At 39.2% G+C, this 19,485-nt stretch overlaps 1 protein-coding gene across 10 annotated transcripts in view; it reads left to right on the top strand.

The window, feature by feature from the left end:
• The window catches only part of KHDRBS2 (KH RNA binding domain containing, signal transduction associated 2), a 450,741-nt gene that overhangs the window by 360,183 nt on the left and 71,073 nt on the right, over positions 1 to 19,485 (top strand). For all 10 annotated transcript variants that reach the window (XR_014174493.1, XR_014174494.1, XR_014174495.1 and 7 more), the window contains one exon: positions 13,735 to 13,817. Coding sequence is in view for 1 of the 10 variants with exons in the window: in XM_081942586.1 (XP_081798712.1) it covers positions 13,735 to 13,817 (83 nt within the window). In the remaining 9 variants the exon portion in view is untranslated. The remainder of the gene's footprint in view (positions 1 to 13,734; positions 13,818 to 19,485) is intronic.

The raw sequence follows: 19,485 nt of genomic DNA, 5'->3' as shown, positions 1-19,485 counted from the left end.
TTATCTTAAAAGGAATAAAAACATAGTAATTACACCCAAGCATAATATGAACATCTTTAAAAGATCCACACATCTGCTACATAAAATGCAAGAAATGTCCTTCACACAGAAGAGCTCATAGTTTTCCTGTAGAGTTTGTCCAAATTTCAGATAAACATATTTCCATAATGACAGGAAAGGTCCACAGAGGCAACTTTCTAACATTCTGTTCTATAAATATATAATGTATGCCATTGATATAGGTCAGACTTTTCCAAAACAGGCCAATTTCTGTCTTAATCCTGGGATAAGCATAAGGTAAATCAGGGCTGTATGAGGGAAACGTTTGTTTAAGTCTCCTAAGCAAGATCTAAGAACAACATTTCTCCTGCTTTTGTTCTCTACAACCAAATCCTGAAGCAAGCATAATTAGTAGCTAATGTTAATGTTAGTAGCTACTGTTACTGTAACCTCCATACTTTTGTTAAATCACCTTTAAAAACCACCAGAGTTGGTGGTAGTTAAAACCATCTCAAATTCCACTCTTCCTTTTGCCTTTCTTGACTCTTACTATTCCACTTTATTTCTTCATTCTAGATGCCAATATTAATGGAAAAACAAAATGCCTTTCAGATTCCACATCATCCACTTTTTCCTTTCTTTTTTGGGGTCAGTGTTCACTGCATGCAGCTGTTTGGATTAGTCCCTGTAAATATTCTTTCAAGATTTTTGGAACTGGTTTGCTGCTGCTTTGTTTCTAGGGTTGGGAGAGAGGGACTGGTACATCATAACTTATACAGAAACTTATATATTACAATTGTGGGTGGTTACCACTAACAGAATAAATCTGTTTCACAATGACCTCATAAAATAATGCAACTCTTTTCCCTGAGCCTACAGCTAGCTCAGCTACTATCAGTATATGTATGACATTGCAGATCTTTCTTCATCAATGATTTTTCACTCCTACAATATATCACCATTTCCACCCAACATTGTCCATCAGTGCTTCTAATTTCACTGTGACATTAATGAACTTGGTTTGAGGCAAGTAAGACATCAGGCCAACAACATGCCCATCACAAACATGTCTCCATTTCAATGACCAAACCAGATGTTTCTAAGAGGAAACAGTTCCTTAAAAAGAAAGTATATTTATGGTCCTTCTTTAGCAATCTAAGGAGATTCTCAATCATTCAGGTCATGGTTTTTCCAAAGGTGCTTTTTCCCAAAGGCAATTGGACTTTCTTGTTGTTGTTTTTTCTTTGAAAACATTTTGCTTCTCATCTAAGAATGAGAATCCAGAACTGAAGAAGCTTCTTGGATGAGAAGTAGTTTTTTGAAAGAAAGAAAAAACCCCAAGAAGGTCCAGTTGCCTTTTGGGGAAAAAAAAAACATCTTTGGGTCCTCCTTTAACAGTTCATTTTTTTTTTATCTATGATATCATTCTTCTTTCCTGACCCCCATTAATTTTTAGCAGCATGGAATCTGCCATCCTGCAAAGAACATATTCTAATGCCTGAAAATATGGTAGGTATCACACTGGTGCCTGTGAAATCATGCAGAAGCCAGATGAGCGGATGTAATAGTGTTTAGTGACATGCTAGTGGGAAGCTTTCTTGCCCCTCCCTCTCATTTATATAAGCTCACATTCACTCAGTCTCTTTTCTCTGTTGGGATCACAGGCAGTGGTGGGTTTCACATTTTGTTACCATTGGTTTGCCGCCCCCGCGCGGGCCCCTTTCACACATACGCCAGGCCTTCCGTGCATCCGCTTTGCTCACACGCTCCTTCTATGCATTCACCCGGCCTCAATAGAGCCGAGATGGCTGGGCAGGGGTTCTGCTAGAATCCACAGGAGATGTAGAATTGTTTCTTCATCCTGCCCAATCACTGGGAATAGGGGAAAAAAAGATTTAAAATAAATATTAGGAGAAAAAAATTACCTTTGAAGAGCGCTATGATTCTCTAATTAAGCTACTTTAATTACTAGCAGCTACTACGCAATAATGGTGTTTATCCTGACTTTAATTCATTAATCACTGTGCTAGCTTTTACATTGCATTTTGCTTGGCACTCAGATTTGGTGCCTGCCTCACATTTATTTTTCTTTCTTTCTTTTAAACACCATGTCTATCTTTTTACATTACCTTTTGGCAATCACTCGTGTAAGAAAATGTTTTAAAAGTTTCTAGATTCATTAATGATGCTTATCTGTAAAAAGCAAGAAAATAGTTGTATAATAAGCTTAATGTCTGCCCACAGCTTAATATGGAACAATCTGTTACATTTCAAATATCTCTTAATTCTGAGTCTATTAAATATAATATAGTGCATGGATGTCTTTAAAAAAAAACACCTGGAAATGGATTGTAAACTCTTATGTTTTGATTCATCTACATGGCATAGGGGTGACATTAGATAACCTCTCCGTTTACTGTACTTCACAAAATTATTTTGGGATTAAAAAAAAAGAATTGTAGTATAAAAATGTATTGGGCTCTTTGAAGGAAGAACCAAATTAGTGTTGTGGCACCAAAATGGAATTTGGAATTCAGTCCTTCAGCCATGCTCTCTTCCATAATTTTCTATTCCCACTGCCGCAAATAATTAACAGCTATAAGCATGCTTAGACTTTTAAAAACATTTATGGGAGGTTCCTGCTAAACATAAACAATGGCCTATAGCTCATTTGGGTAAGCAATAACATAAAAACCGGTATTCAAAAGTGGCAGCACCTATGGAGAAAATGTTGTACCTTCTAGGCATACCTTCTCTACTCATTTGACCTTCAAAAGATCTTGGGATGACTCCCCAAACCCCGCCCACCTCTGCTGAAATATGTTGGTCCTGTTGTCAAATATATTTATATATCAAAGGAAATGCAATCTATTTACCCTTTGTTGGATGGAAAAATGAAGATTCGGGTCTCCATCACTGAAGCGGCCTTGTCCATGTTTTAATTTTCAAGACCCGATAAAGAGACACAGCCCTGTCTGAGGAAACTGGGAGATCACCCAACTTTTTCTGGGTTAATTTCTCCTATTTCAATAGAACCCATTCTGATAAACAAGATTTAAAATGGAGCCAAGACGAATAGTGCATAAGCTAGTATTTGCTGTATAAATAGATATCAAAGGGCCAGATTTGATATTGGTAACTTTCCTTCTTAGGTATCCATCAGATGTCAAATATATAAGTAACAGGACAAATGTTAAAATTCTTGCACATTGTGGAATATCAAAGGAATGTCTAGAGAAGATGATCATTTGCTGGAATGCTTAATTCTGGAATCCATCAAAGGAGAGATGATCCTTAAATTTGACAAAGTTAGTTTAAGAAAAACACACTGAAATGTGGAGAAATGCTAATTGTAAGGCTTCGAAAATATAAATTCTTAGAGGCAGCAGAAAGTGCCAGGGAAACAGAACTTTATAAGGGCAAACATATTAAAAGGGCAATTTAAAAGGAACGGGAGGGATAGAAGAGGTTGTTAAAAAGCTTTAAAATGTCAACAATATGATTACCTGTGAATAAATACCCTAAACTTTATTTTTAAAAATTATTTAGTGTCAGTAACACTAAATAATATAAGAGATTAGATGTTGGGATTCCTTTCCAAAGTAGAAAATTAGACATGAAACTATTGTGCTTAATCATATATAATCGTGTTAAGAACAGGATATTCAATGTAAATGTGCATTTGTGTGTGTATACATGTATACATATGCACACTTATACTGAAGATATATGTTGTGTATCTTAAATATGAGTCAGCTTGCTATAGTGATTAAGGTTGGTTAGAAACCAGGAGACTGTGAATTCTAGTCCCACCTTGGCCGATCACTAACTCTTAGCCATAGAAAGCAGGCAGTGGCAAACCATTTCCAAATTGCCAGGAAAACTGCAGGGACTTATTGAAGCAGTCATCAAGAGTCAGGTTAGGGGACAAGTAGAAAGAAAGAAAGAAAGAAAGAAAGAAAGAAAGAAAGAAAGAAAGAAAGAAAGAAAGAAAGAAAGAAAGAAAGAAAGAAAGAAAGAAAGAAGGAAAGAAAGAAAGAAAAATGAAATAAATGTAACTTTACCAAAATACTTTTCAAGGTCAATGAAATGATCACAGTAATTGTATTAAGAAGTGCTGAGCTGGGATTGGATTCCAATGCAATAGTTAAAATCATAGGCATCTTTGGGATAAGCAAAAGAACCTCCACTTTCCAATATGTAAAATAATATTACTATTAAATCTTTCCATTTACAGATATTGTATTGACAGATACTGTATTGAAGAACAAAATGAATGCTTCACAGAAAAAATGCATTATGGAAGGGCACTCCCTTGAAATATTCACTGCAAATACTATTTCTGAAGTATTACAAAACAGAATGAGTTTTAAATCAATTTGCTACACTCTGCAGCAATAAGAAAAACAACAGGTTATTCTCACCCAGGCACTTAATAGAAAATTATTTAAATAAGCTAATGCTTATGCCTGAAATCCTAGAGATAGTTTGCATTAATTAAGTCACCTTTTAAAGGATTCCGTTAATATGAATACATATTACCATATTTTAAATTTATCTTATGTTTCATTGAAATGGCTTCTAAGGCATCTTTTCAAAGTAATACACAAAACTTTAAAACAATAATAGGTATTAAACATCAAGGAAAAAACAGCATTTGTTTCATTTCAAGCCAGACTTTCCATCATAAAGTGCAAAACCCCAAATCGCTGATATGGCAAAAACATTTTTTAATTTAAAATTAAAATAAGATAAAATTATTCTGAGTGTAAAAAAGGAAGGATAAAGTTACTGGTATATTTTCACAGTGGAAAATTATCAATATGGCATGATAACTCCAACCTTGGCATGATTTGCATGTTGGGTATGATTCCTCCATCCGATCAATGTAGTCCATAATTATGGGGCTAAGACTAAGATGGCTTTGATTCTTCTCACCATAATCCTAGTATCTATGTCTTTTAAGTTTTTTATAATACTGGAAGTCCTTGACTTATGACCATAATTGTGGCCGAAATTTCCATTGGGAAGTTAGGTTGTTATTACGTGAGTCATGCCCAATTTTATGACTTTTTTGTCATGGTTGTTAAGCAAATCATGGTTGTTAAGTGAAGCATGCAGTCATTAAGCAAATCCAGCTTCTCCCATTGATTTTGGTTGTCAGAAACTGCCTGGAAATGCCGATTATGTGACCCCGAGACACTGCAAACATCATAAATCCAACACGGTTATCAAAGGCCCAAATTTCAATCATGTGATTGCAGGGACTCTGCAACAGTTATAAGTGTGAAGACTAGACAACTGTTACTTTTTTCAGAAATGTCGTAACTTTGAAAGGTCACAAAGGAATGGTAGTAAGTCGAGGAATACCTGTAGAACCTGCCAGCAGTAGGGACATCAATTTCATTACCATTTTAGCCAGTGGTGGGTTCCAGATCCCATTGCAACCGGTACGGTGCAAAGGGGCCCGGCGTCCACCACATGAATGTGCGTACCACACGCGCACAAACATGCATCCTTACCTCCTGCGATGCTCCACGATGCTCCAGCTGCTCGGTGGAGCATTGTGTAGGCGCCATACGCTCCATGCGCGGAAGCACCGAAGAACTCAAATACAGGTAAGGAGGGCGGGCGGGCCCTCCAGAGGACTGTACCGGAACGGTACCCGGTGCTCCCGGTAGGCACCAGTACGCCCGTACTGGGGCGTACCGCCTGCAACCCACCACTGATTTTAGCTAAAGATTCTCCCAAAACAATTTAAAGCTGCCATTGGTAATTTGAAAAAAAAAATCTATGATTGCAAGAATGTTTACTTCTGAATTTACAGTCACAAAAGTTTCCATAGCACTGAAGCTGCACACCAAATAATTGGAGTGGAGTTGACAGCTTGTTTTTCAGCGTGCTGCTACTCTGCACTAAATGCCTTGTTGTATGAAGGAATCAGTGCTAACGTTCATGCAAAGCAGGCTTCTTGTAATGGGTGAGTCACCTGCATCATCTCAGATGCATGCAGAAGATGGGAAGGGAAATTAAGACTCCACTTTTAAAATTCGGGAGCGGATGATACCCATCCATTTGTTAGTGCTCTAAAGGGATGAATAAGTAACCAAATTTCACTCTTAATGGCTTTGCAATGCTTCTGCTGCCCGAGCTTCTGCATTAGCGTTGTCTGCTTCTTCTTAATTTTCTCCCGTCTCCCGCCTTTACTTCTCATGAGTCAGAAAGCTTAAGTATCAGTATTTCATATCTATTTATATAAACCTGTTGTGGCCCAGCAGGAGCCATTGGAGTTGCCACCAGACTCCGACAGCGAGGGTCCCTCTGAGTCGGCTCAAGAGGAGGTGGGGGACCCTGGACAGGGTTCCGACGCTGAGCAGGGCGCAGAGAGGCTGGTTGGCCACCAGGGGGCGCCTGAGGCATGGAGCAGTGGTGAAAGCCAAAGGAAGGGGGCTCCTGATGTCATGCCTTGGAGCAGTGGGGAGGAGTCACAGGACAGTGAGTCAGACATCAGCACTGAGCTATTAGATGCTCGTTACCGATGTGCTACCCGTAAGGAGCAATTGAGCAATTACAGGAGGTAATGGCTCTCAGCTTCTGATAATTAGACTCCTCTCCAGACTATAAAGGGACTGCTTGTGGACACACCCTTTGCAGGAATCAACTGATCATTGGAGTTGGAGAAGCTCAGATCTGTGTCGTACTTTGGCAGGCTGGATTGCTGCCAAAGGGTTTACCTGGATTGCTGCCAATCTGTTCCCTGGACCTTGGCAGGCAGGAGTGCTGCTAAGGTGATTATCTGGAGCTTGGTAGCTGGATTGCTGCCAAGGGGTGTTGCTGTAGCTGGATTGCTGCCCAGAGTGCTATCTTGACCTTGGCAGGCTGGATTGCTGCCAAGGTGGAACCTGTATGTCAATAAACATCTGGAAGAGACTTTGTGTCAGAGTGTATTGGTATACAAGAGGAGGGGGTCAGAACATAAACCCTTCTCCTCCCATTCAGCTAAAAAGTCTTCTAGTCCAACCCCCTCATGGGCAAGAAACCCCATGCCATCCCAGACAAAGCACTTTCCAATCTCTTCTTAAAAACCTCCCATGTTGGAGCACCCATGACCAGCCATTCCGCTGGTGAATTGCACCTTAAAACATCTCCACAATTTACCAAGATGAAAGGATTCTTCTTCGCTGCAAAGCTTCTAAAGGCAGGCAACCAAACAATGCTGCCAACCATCATGCTGACAGAAGTGTAAAGAGCATTAGACCTAACATGTCTAATCTTCTTCTAGCTGCTTGGAAGGAGTCACTCCCTAGAGCAGGGATGCCATACTCAAGGCCCCGGGGGCCAGATCTGGCCCAAGGGGTGCTTATATCTGGCCCATGGGGCTGCCCTGGAAGCAGCGAAGGGCCAGCCTACAGTGCCTCTGCCAGTGAAAATAGAGCTTGGGAGGGCCACGGCCCTGCCAAGCTCTGTTTTCACTGGCAGGGGTTTGGAGGAAGCTGTTGCAGCCGAAAACGGAGCTCAGGAGCACGTTTTCTCTGGCAGAGCACTCAGGCTGCCAAAGGCTATGCCCACCCTGACCCCCCCCCCCAGGTCAAACAACCCTGATGCTGCCTTCAATAATATCAAGTTTGACACCCCTGCCCTAGAGCAGCCTACTGCAATCTCTGATAAGATGTATTAAGCAAGCAGTGCCAAGAATTCCAGCAAGTATTCTGTTTTCCAATGAGAAACCTACATATATGGAAATCAGAAGGTATGCTTTTATTTCCTGTCCATTTCCTACTCAGTGGAGAGAAATCTTTCCCTTAAAACACCTGCTGATATTGGAAGGAAGAACCATCTTGCCTGTTCTTAACCATTAGCCACCACATATTCAGGCTGAAAGACTACATTGGATTCTTCTGACTTTAAGAAATGATCAAATTTGTTTACTTTTCTATGTTATATCATGGTAAAGATCTATTGTTCCTTCTAAAGTAAGATGGAATGTAAAAGCTTTGAGCAAGCCTTTCCAGTCTTGGAAACTTTAAGACACATGGACTTCAACTCCCAAAATTTCTAGCTGGGGAATTCTTGAAGTTGAAGTCCATGCATCCTAATGTTGTCAAGATTGGCAACCCCTGTCTTAGAGGATCTGTTGTTTAGCATTGCAAATAAAATGGCCCAGTTTTCCAACTCACTTTCAGCTGTAAGATGATAGAGTATTTACTAGTATCTGGGGCCAGTCCTGCAGAAAACTTGATATAGGAGCCTTGCAATCTTCCTCTCCCTTACTGGATAATAAAAACCTTTGTAGATGAGCATCAAGGTGCTTGACCCTTTAATGAAAGCAAATAAGATATTGCCTGCAAGAATCTGATACTTTTATACTCAGTCTAACATAATATAGGTATTTAATTTTGTTGGTATGATTTCCTATAATGGAATTAAGTAGATTCAGGCTGCAAACCAATACAGTCTGCCTGGCTGTAAAAATAGCTCAATCTAACAATTAAACAATTTCAATATACCCTTTTTTTTGTTTTTCCAAACTGCAGACAGTTCTTTCCTATGTCTGCATTAATTCTGTGTTGTTTGAAGTACATGCAATGCAGGTTTGTGCACATTTCTATAGTGTACACTTTTTATGTGTTTACTGGTAAAGTCACTTTGCTTTCCAACTCTCACATGCATTTCTTTAAAAAAAACTTGCTTGCTGTGGTATCGTGCTTTGTTCATTCTTTGTTTCATTTCTTCATAAACATTTTTGTTTTATGTTTGCTAAAAGCTGCTGGATGAAATCATTGCATGCACTGCATTAAGAAGAGCCTTCAAACTAGAACAAAACTACTATCGCCAAGAGAAGCAAAGTGCCACAACTTCCTACTTGGGCAGGGGGTTGGATTACAAGACCTCCAAGGTCCCTTCCAACTCTGTTATTCTGTTCTGTTCGGCTGCACCACCAGATAAGGCACAGGTGTCAAACTCAAGGCCCGTGGGCCAAAGTGCTTAGATCTGGCCCATGGGGCCACCCTGGAAACAGCAAAGGACAGGCCCGCGAGCATAGAGAAGGAAGGAAGGAAGGAAGGAAGGAAGGAAGGAAGGAAGGAAGGAAGGAAGGAAGGAAGGAAGGAGATTATAATGAGAGGGAGAGAGGGTCTGAGGGAAGTCCTTCCTTAGCACTTGGCGACCACAGGTGCTCCCGACACGAGTGACATTGAGGTGGTCACGCCCACCCCTGCCAGGCCCACCCCGGCCCCTGAGGTCAAACTGATGCAGCCCTCAATGAAATCAAGTTTGACACCCCTGATATAGGGGGAGACCATCACTTCATTGCATAGAGGCACTCTGAAGTGACACTTGGCTCAACGCTCCATCAGAGTGAACAGCCTCTTTGAAAAAAATCTGCATAGCCTTCCATAGGTGCCGGGCTGATGGTAAAGAATGGATGACACTGGTGTCACTATGCATTTGTACAGGTTGCATTTCTCATAAGGGGATGTTCCTGTGAAATTATTTATTGTCAGTTACAGTCCCATTCTAACAAGCTTCTGTTAAATGAAGCTGATTGAACAGAAGATAAAATATCTTTGGATGATGTGAACGTTGATTTATTTCTATAGAAGTAACATCAGAACCAAAACTTCAAAATCGTGTGTAGTGTATTTAATCATTTTAGAGGCTGTTAAGTACAGAACAAAGTCCTTTCAAGTGAGGTACCAACTGCTTTGCTAAAACCTAAAGATGCTAAACTATTTCATTTGAACCTCATTTCAGAGGAAACCAACCTCTTTGAAAATTAATGGACCCAATACATACTGAAATACATTTTTTTTATCTTTCCTAGTTTCTAAATTGTCCTTCTCATCTCAAAATACATATATAAGAATCAACATCTATGATAAAACGTATTAGTATAAAATAGTTTTTAAAATAAACGCCAAAGAAAATATGTACAAAATAAATGTTTAGGAATACATTGAGAGATATTTCATGTGATTTTTTTTTAAAAAAAAACATTGCAGATTAAAACAGAAAGCAGACAGATTGCATTTAATGAAAGAACATCTGTGAAATGAATAAACTGCTTTTGCCTTCCATGCTAAAACCATCTGCCCTAATTAGGAAGTTACAATCATTTTAAAAAAAAAGCAGCAACAGATAGAAGCACTTTTAGCAAATGTAGATTTACCTTTTTGGGGTTTCATGTTTGCCTGTCTACAGAATTTTCTAACTAACAAATATGCATGAGACAACTAATATAAACCTGAAGAGGAAATCCCCAAGCTACGGCCCACGATTTTAAAAACTCCCCTAGTTTTGATTTCTTCAATCAAAACAGGTTATAGCTATAGACCAAAAAGCTTTCTAAAGATAATTTTAATACTCCAGTTTCCTCCATCTGGCTTTACAGTTTTCAATTGCTGGTCTTCTTTGCAAAGCAGTATTATTGTGTTATTAGCCCACTGTTCTTCTGTTTTTGATTTCTACATTTTATTTTCTCTATAGCTTTTAATTCTTCCAGTATGTTTACAGTTAACATAGTAGCAACATGTTCCAGGAGAGGCATCTAGTGATCAGTCCCTTTGCCAGAATGTGCTCGGATACAGAACATGCATACATATTGCTTTTGATATTTGCACTTGAAAATTATCCATTTTAATATAATCTGGGTAAAGTGGAAAGTGGTTGAGGAGTATAAATTTAAGTGTTGCTGCTTTGTCAGTTGCCAAATATGACGATAATACTGGCTGCGATTAACATTGCAGGAAAAATCCAATTTGTGCTGCTGCAATTTCTTGGAGTTGTTCAGAGCAGTGCATTCTCATGGTTGCACTCAAGCGACTCCAGCCATGAATCTTCTTCGTTATCACCATGGCTTGCGGAAGTAGGTACTCAAAATTAAATATATAACAGTAATAGGAGATTCTCTTTCCATGCCAAAGCTGTTCTGAAAAAGAGTTTAATTTTCTTGACCTTTTGAGTGTGCTTCTCTTCCAACACTTTCTGCAAAATATCATGGAATGTTCTTGTCTGTTCAAATGTCATAAAATACATCTCAGTAAAATAGGTACTCCAAAAAAGAAAAGAAAACAGAAAATCCACAGAGGCTAAACATTTAGATCTTAAGTGTATTTTGAAAAGTAGCTTGCCTAATGTTAATTCATTTGAAGGATCTTTCATTTTTAATCCTGCATTTATTTGTCAGATGAACTTTCCTGAACATGCAATATTTGGAACATCATAATAGATAGATAAGTAGGTAGGTAGGTAGGTAGGTAGGTAGGTAGGTAGGTAGGTAGGTGTGTGGGTGGGGATGGATGGATGGATGTTAGAGCACTGACTTCAATGGATGGATGTTAGAGCACTGGGGTTCAAATTCTTACTGATACTTATTATTTATAGGAGTGTTGAGTTGAGTTATTCCATTCAGGCTGTAGATTTTTCAGTTGGTTTAGACCAAATAACCCAGTTTAATCTGATTTGATTCAGAAAGTCAGTTTAATTCAGAAACATGAACATCAGATTGAATTTGTGAGCTGCACCTTTGACCAGTACTAATAAGTGAAGGGCTTGGAAGAGATTTTTTTCCAGGCCCCATTTTGTTTTTTAGTAGAAAACTCTTTTTTGGGCTAATTCATGAGCTCACCTATTTCACACTGTTAAAAGAAGAGGTTATTTTAAGCAGCCCTATCTTTTAAAATCAAGGTTGAGAGTCATTCTGGGAAATTTGGCAGCTAAAGCAGCTCATTTGTTTGACCTACCTGACTACTGTTAAACTTTATGATTTTACCCAAACACTTATAGTGTATCCTTCCAATTATTAGTTGGGTGGAAGAAATTAGAACCAGAATCAAATAAGTTAAAAACACATTTGGCACAATACTTACTTGTGGCTTTCTCTGTACAAGAAAGGAAAAGAGAGACACAGAGACAGAGAGAAAAGTATGTTTTATATGCCAGTAATAAGCTTCTTAATGATATAATGAGACAATGCATTCTTGCAATCATCTAGCCATTTTTTAAGCTATTATTTCACCCACCACTATTTAGAAATGCATTTGTACGCTGAACTCCAGGGAAAAAAATAATAACTGTAGCCTTCATTAACATTTTCCTAGGATATACAATAAATCGCTCTTCAGCCTTACGAGCAGCATACCTAACAGCCAAGGATTGAGATAACAGCCACTGTATCAGGAAAGCTATATGTGCTGGCCATCATTTGCACACTTAGGTCAAGAGCAGCCTCTGAAGGGCCACCAACACCATTAGATGGTAGACCATGCTGGTAAAGGAACAACAAAGCAAGAAACAGGGTGGAGATGAGATGAAGAAAAGGATTTCCTCCCTTTTTTTCTATGGAGATTCTCAATCATCTAGATCATGGTTGTCTAGATCAAAGATGCTTTTCCAAAAGGCAACTGGGCTTTCTTTCTTTCTTTTTTTTTTTTCCCCTCCTTTCAAAATGTTTAGCTTCTCATCAAAGAAGCTGAAGATGCTACTTGGATGAGAAGCAAATCGTTCTCAAAGGGAAAAAAAAACCCAAGAAACAACAGTTGCCTTTTAGAAAAGCACCTTTGAGACATTCTTCCCTTTTCTACAACCCAGATCCAACAGGATAGCCAGTTCTTGGTTTTCTAAGGGGCCACAATCATTTTAAGGCAGAAAAAGACAGCAGCCTAGCCTTCCTCTATGACTCTCTTCAGACCACCGTTGTACATAACCTGATCAAAATAATGGAGGGCTTTTGTAACCGGCTGAGTATACTAGCAGTCAAATTTTGTGAGTTTATTTTCCATTCCACACTGACCCCAGACAGTAGGTCAGCTCTAATTGCAACATGTCTACCTTTGTTTCATTTATATAACTTTCAGCCTTAAATATTCCAAATATTCCTTTGCTAGCATATGATTCTGGGCTCCCTTAATTAGAGTTTACTTTTAGCCATATATCCTCATTTTGTCTATTGTCAGCCTCTATCTCTCCACCCGGAACCAATTTTCCTTTCTCTGCCAGAGTCACATTGTGTTTCTTTGTCCAGAGTTTATCTGCCAGTTCACTTATTTCATACTGTTAGAAAGTGCCAAGTCCACAAACAATCTCTTTGGGATGGGCATTCTTCATAGAAAAGGTTGCTAACCCATTTATCTTTATCACTTTACGTTTTATCGTATTCCAAAACAACAAGCTTCTTGGCATTTTTGAGACCATTATTTCAAGTTGCTTGGCATGATTAGCTTCCTCGTAGAGATGGCTTACTTGACAGTTTCACCTTTATGCAGTTGAAAAACAGTTATAGCAATTAACTTTTTTTTCTATGCCATACTTTGGCCAAGGGAACTCCATTTTTATCAATCTTGTCCAGACACTGACGCGGAACTATTTCTGGATTAATCTCTACCTGATTAGCACACTTAAGATTCTTTGGATTAGGCCACTGAACCAAATTAGAGGTTTCCAAATTCTCTTAGTAGAACATTAATAATCCAGTTTTTCAAAGTCTTTGACACTTCCCCCAATTCTGCACTACAGCACTGAGGAGTCTCAAGGACAGAGTCAAAAATGAAGGTTTATCTGACTGGATGTTGTGACAAAAACTCTTTGCTTTGACTGGAAGGACCAAAACCATTCAAATCTGCATTTTTGAAGCTATGTTAATTTGTTTGAATATAATACTTAAATATTAAGGTTTTATTACAGGTGTTGATCTGTCACTGGATCAGCTTTCTAAATTATGTCTTTTTTTCCTTACAGGGATATGATGATAGATATGGGGGTGAATATGACGAACCAAGTTATGAAGCCTATGATAATAGCTATACTACACAAACACAGAAGTAAGTACTCATTATTTTAATGACAAACTGTCCCTGGGTTTCTTTTAACTCCCTAACAGGTTATTGCTGGAACAACATCTTAACATATTTCAGTTCTTACAATATGTTTTTCAATAATATTAAAGTTATCACATTTCATGGTGCAATGACAGTCAAAATGATAGCAGATGACTTTTTTCCCCAAAACCAACTCAAAGGACAGTTCTTCTTGTAAATGGGCTTGCACAAATGCAGTCTCTCATTGCTGTTCAAATCTCTTCCTGCTAAAAGACTATAAAGCAGCAGATGAGCTGCAAAAAGAACAAAAGAAACAAAAAAGGCCATACAACATTATAGTAGGCAACGGTATTTTATTGTTGTTGTTTACAATTTTTTAATAGACCAGTTTGGTCAAGTGGTTACGGTACCAGGCTAGAAAGCAAGAGACAGACATGAGTTCAAATCCCAACCTCAGTTGGGTCACCTTGAGCTAGTTCTTCTCTCTTAGCCCAACCTATCTCACAGGATTGTTGTGGGGAAATTAGGAAGAAGAAGGTGTGCTGAATATGTTCACCACTTTGAGTTATTTGTAAAAAGAATAAAGGCAGGGTATAAATTAAATAAATAAGTAATACAATTTGAATTTGTAACAAGTTGTTGGTGTAAGATACGGATTAAGGCATGATATATATGCAAGATTTCACTCCCAGACCCACGAAAACCATACACATTGGAAACCAGGAACAGACTTAGGTTCAGTAACACCACGGTAATCTTGTAAGACCATGGCTTACATAAGAAAGACTCTGGACAAAACTTAGGATGCGAGACAGGATAAAGCAAGCAGAAGTCAGTAACTGATAAGGTATTCAGCAGAAAGGAATTTGTTGCGCAACAAGAGCAATGCATTTTCTGCTCAAGAAAATAACTGAGTCTTTCAAGGCAAGGAACATTAGAAGGTACCTAGCATTGAAAAGGCAAATCATTGTTTTGTACATTCTGCAATGGTTGTGGGAATAACCTTGAAAGACAGGAGGAAGAACCCTTCTCTAGGCAACAGTTTGGTAAACAAAAGTGGAGCCCAAACAGAAATGTAAGTTGAGAAAGCATCTCAGAATTGATTCTCCCTAGATCTCTGGTAGATACAGGTAGGGAAGCAGGGAATACTTTCAGACTTGAAAGATTCAATAGTCTTACAAGCAGAGTAGTATTCGTATTCGTGACTTTGGTCTCCTGCTCTGGAGTGCTTCAAAGGGTTGACATTAATCTTGCATGTCTCAAGCTCTCTTTGTAGAGAGGTGGAGGATCCCACTTTGGTTTCTAGAGATGGCCTCTCATCTTTGGGTACACCACTATCTATTGAACACCTTGCTGTAATGCTATTCCAACTGTTGCATTACACTGGTATGTTTCTTTCCAAGCACAAGTATATTAATCATGCTCCCACTTGCCCTACTATAAAAGAATCATGCAGGTTCTTTTATTTGCTATCCCTATTATGGTGGGCAAAGTTTGTTTTATTATTACATTTGTACATTATTTTTCCTGTAGAAACTTCAGGGTTTGTACTTGTGGCCTCTCCTCATTTCCCAACAAGAGCCTTAAGGAGTGTTAACCTTAACAAATAGTGCCTTGCCACAAATGGGTCACACAGATTTGGAGGGGTGGGGTGGGGGGAGGAGACAAAAAATTCTATGACTCTTCATTTTGGAAGAGTTGCCCCATCTGCCTAGAAAAATATTGGAGGCTGAATTGGTACATGCTAAGGGGAAGAGGAAGAGGAAGAGGAGGTCATTAACTGGGATGACAAGGAGCACCTTTACACTCTATAGTAAATGAATATTTTATGACTGCCTATGCAAGTAGTCCTGAAGAAACAAGCACAATTGATTGCCCAAATTTCTGTTGCTAAGTGAGACAACTGTCAAGTGAATTTTGCCCCTTTTTATGATGTTTCTTGCCACGGTTGTTAAGTGAATCACTGCAGTGTTAAATGAGTAACACAGTTGTTATGTGAATCTGGCTTCCCTGTTGACTTTGATGGTCAGAAGGTCTCAAAAGGTGATCACGTGATCCAGGGACACTGCAACTGTCATAAATATGAACCAGTTTCCAAGTGTCTGCATTTTGATCACAAGACCATGAGAACGTTGCATCAGTCATCGTTGTGAAAAACAGTCGTAAGTCATTTTTTCAGTGCTGCTGTAACTTTGAATGGTCACTCAACAAATGGTTGTAAGCTGAGGACTACCTGTATCCACAATAGGAGCCAATTTATGGGAGAATATACCTTCCACCAGCTTGAAACGTATTTGGAAAACTGTTTAAAAATAAGACAAGGTTTCAGCTATAAATAGCAATAGCACTTAGACTTATATACCACTTCTCAGTGCTTTGCAGCCCTCTCTAAGAGGTGTACGGAATCAGCATATTGCCCTCAACAATCTGGGTCCTCATTTTACTGACCTCGGAAGGATGGGAGGCTGAGTCAACCTTGAGCTGGTGAGAATCGAACTGCTGACTAAGGGCAGAATTAGCCTGCAATACTGCAATCTAACCACTGCACCACCACAGGTCTTTTAAATCTCAAACTTTAAAAATGCTTCTTTCTCAAAGCAAACCAAGATGAATCATAACAGACTTACATAGGCAGGTATTCAAAAATGTGTTTAATGTCAGTCATTATCCAATGTTCAGAAAGGCCTGAGTTCAAAGTAAAGAAGCTGGCAGATTCTTTAATCACCACCATGGGCATTTTGCCAACTCATCACAGACTTCTATCCAACTCCTTAGGAACTCACCTAAATATGACGCCGGTGTGACTGGAGAAAGAATTACAGAGCCGGTGTGAGACCTGAATCCTGCTACAGAATGTATTTTGCCATAGTGAAGGCATAAATCTTCTGGAAGGGTGTGCTGTTGGCTCCCAACTCACACATAATATGAGAGAAGGAAGCCAAGAGCTGACAGACAGAAGACTCAGACCATTTGTAGCATTTAGGAAATGACTACATTAGGGGATGTCCATTTGCAAAGCAGACTGAAGATCGTTTTGAACAAAGAAAGAGAGAGGGACTCGTTGCTTTGTTAAAAGTAAAATATCTATCCATCAAAAAAAGATGTAGATGGTTTCCCAGTATCATGGGGACAATTGTCAGTTATTGAAATCACATATTAATAACTATGTAATAGCTTGCTGCAGAATCCTCACAGTAATATTCTCCGTAAAACCAAATCACGTCGATTCAATAATTCAGCTTTATTGGAAGGCACAAGACAGCAGCCAAACCATTGAGATTGAATTTGCAATCAGTGATTGAGTTTGAGGGATTTGCCTTCCCAGTTATATTATTTCCATCCTGTTATTACGTTCGCTCCGTTCGTTAGCTGGTTGCACTGCAGGAACTCCTTTGCTTAAGAAGTTTAAAGTTTTTACCAATTGCAGTTGGTTCATTTAGTGTCCATCTCAATCACAAACAGAATTAGCTCAGCTACCAAATTAAGTGGGAGGCAAGGAAATGGGTAGAGTTTCAGCAGGCGTGATTCTTTCTCCTTTGCTGACAGCAGTATGGAACCATTTTTTAAATTTATTTTACATTTATATAATTGTTTCGTTTGGAAGTTGTTTTGTTTTTATTTTAGAGAGAGAGAGAGAGAGAGAGCGAGAGAGAGAGAGAGAATGAATCAGTTAAAAAAAATGTTGTGCGGTAATAATTGGAGCACATTCAGGAGATATCCAGATATGTAAATCAGAAATTATAGGAGTGTGTAGTGACAAAAAATTAGGAGTCCAGTGTAATTTTTCGAACAAATGAATTTAATTAAAAGGTACAAGCTTTTATGGGGTGCAGCTCATATATCAGATGCATATAGTGACTATACTAATATAATATTTAGATTGAGAGGCAGAGGGTAAGACAAAGGAAAACGAAAGAGATAGATGCTTATGCAAAGGAAAATTACACGTAAATTAAAAAAAAACACGAATGCTTTCCCAAGTTATGATTAGCTAAAGAACAGACCTTCCCCATGATGGATGGATGGATTCAGTTCCAGTTAAGATTTATAATTACTGGTAGTTTTTTTTTATAGCAACCACAATTGAGGTTGGCAACTCAGTTGTTAAGGGAAGCAATCACTAAGTGAAATTGTGGCAGTGCACAAAATCTTACTTCAGCTTTCCTTTGCTTTACAGACCTACAAAGATCGAAAATTCGAGGATTGATCATACAGTTGCCTTTTTATCACATAATTGCGGACAGATGCTAAACATGGCAGATCCTAAGAGAAGTCTGTTTTTACTCTCTTTCAGTAGCATGTATCCCTGCCAGGAAGATGCATTACACAGGCAACCAAGAGTATTCATTAGAACAAGGGCTGTCCAACCTTGGCAACTCTAAGTCTTGTGGACCTCAACTTCCAGAATTCCCCAGCCAGCCACTCTGGGAGTTGAAGTTCACAAATCTTAAAGTTGCCAAGACTGGACAGCCCTGCATTAGAAGCTCACATTGTTATATTCAAGGGTGGGCTTCTACGGTTTCGTCCAGTTTCAGGAGAACCCATAGCTAACATTATGGCTGGTTCAGAGAACCTCCAAATCCCACCCCTGGCTGGCCACGTCCACCCCATCCCTCTCCTTCCAGGAGTCTCCACGCAGTCTGTTTCGGATGTGAGGTAAGTGCAGGGCCCAGGCAGCGGCTTGGGGGGTGGTGGTAAACGGCCCTTCCAGAAGTTCTCTGGAGGGCCTCCGGAGCCTAGGGAAGGCAGCTTTCACCCTCCCAGAGGCTTGAGGAAAGCCTCCAGAGTCTGGAGAAGGCAATAACCTGCCCCCACTTTCCATAGTGCAGGAGGCCGACTAGGCCATGCCCACCATGGCCATATCCACCCAGCAACCGGGCAGAGAACCCATTGCTGAAATTTTTGAAGCCGACCCCTGGTTATATACCAGGGTTCTTTTGATCTTTCATTGTTTACTGATGGACAGAAATATGGTGGGGAGGTAGGAGCAGGGGAGGAGACAGGGATTGCTCTGGGACCAACAGTGCATCTTTGTACATAGAAATATCTCCAGCCCAAATTGTAAACCAGAAATTGATTTTGTCTTCATTTTTCCCTTTAATTTTTTTTTATGTATAATTCTCTTACATGCTATAAAACATGCCAAGGTGGTCTCTGAGATTTATTGTCTAGATGAAGATTGTATCCTCCTGTGAGCTTTGATTCTAGGAGCAACAGATAATGCTTCCGTGCTTCACTGTGACAGATTACATCCCACCTACTTTGTTGCATACAAAAAAGGATGTTGGAATTCTGCCCAGAGTGCTAGGTGTATGTATGTATGTATGTATATTAAAAAAGGATCTGGCTTGATATACAAGATCAACACTTTTTATTTTTCTAAATTTCTGTTGTCAATTGTTGCCTCGTATGAGTTGAAGTCAATATAAATTAGGGAGATGATGAGATCTCTCACTAAGTCAAAATTCTAAGTAACTTTTATTTTTTTTTGCTTCAGAATTCCGGCTGTCTTTCTATTGGTTCCAATGTGGTGTCTTGTGAACAGCTGTATGTGAAACACATAGCTAATTGGGCTTTGGTAGGGCTCCAGAGTGGCCTGTTAATTTCTTGCATTCATCAGCATTCTCAAGGCAAAAGCACTAGAGTGGCCAGATGATATAAAATCTGGGGT

Source organism: Natrix helvetica (genome assembly GCF_964273705.1).
Source record: "Natrix helvetica genome assembly, chromosome: 2".
NCBI lineage: Eukaryota > Metazoa > Chordata > Lepidosauria > Squamata > Natricidae > Natrix > Natrix helvetica.
This window is presented reverse-complemented; position numbering and strand designations above follow the sequence as displayed.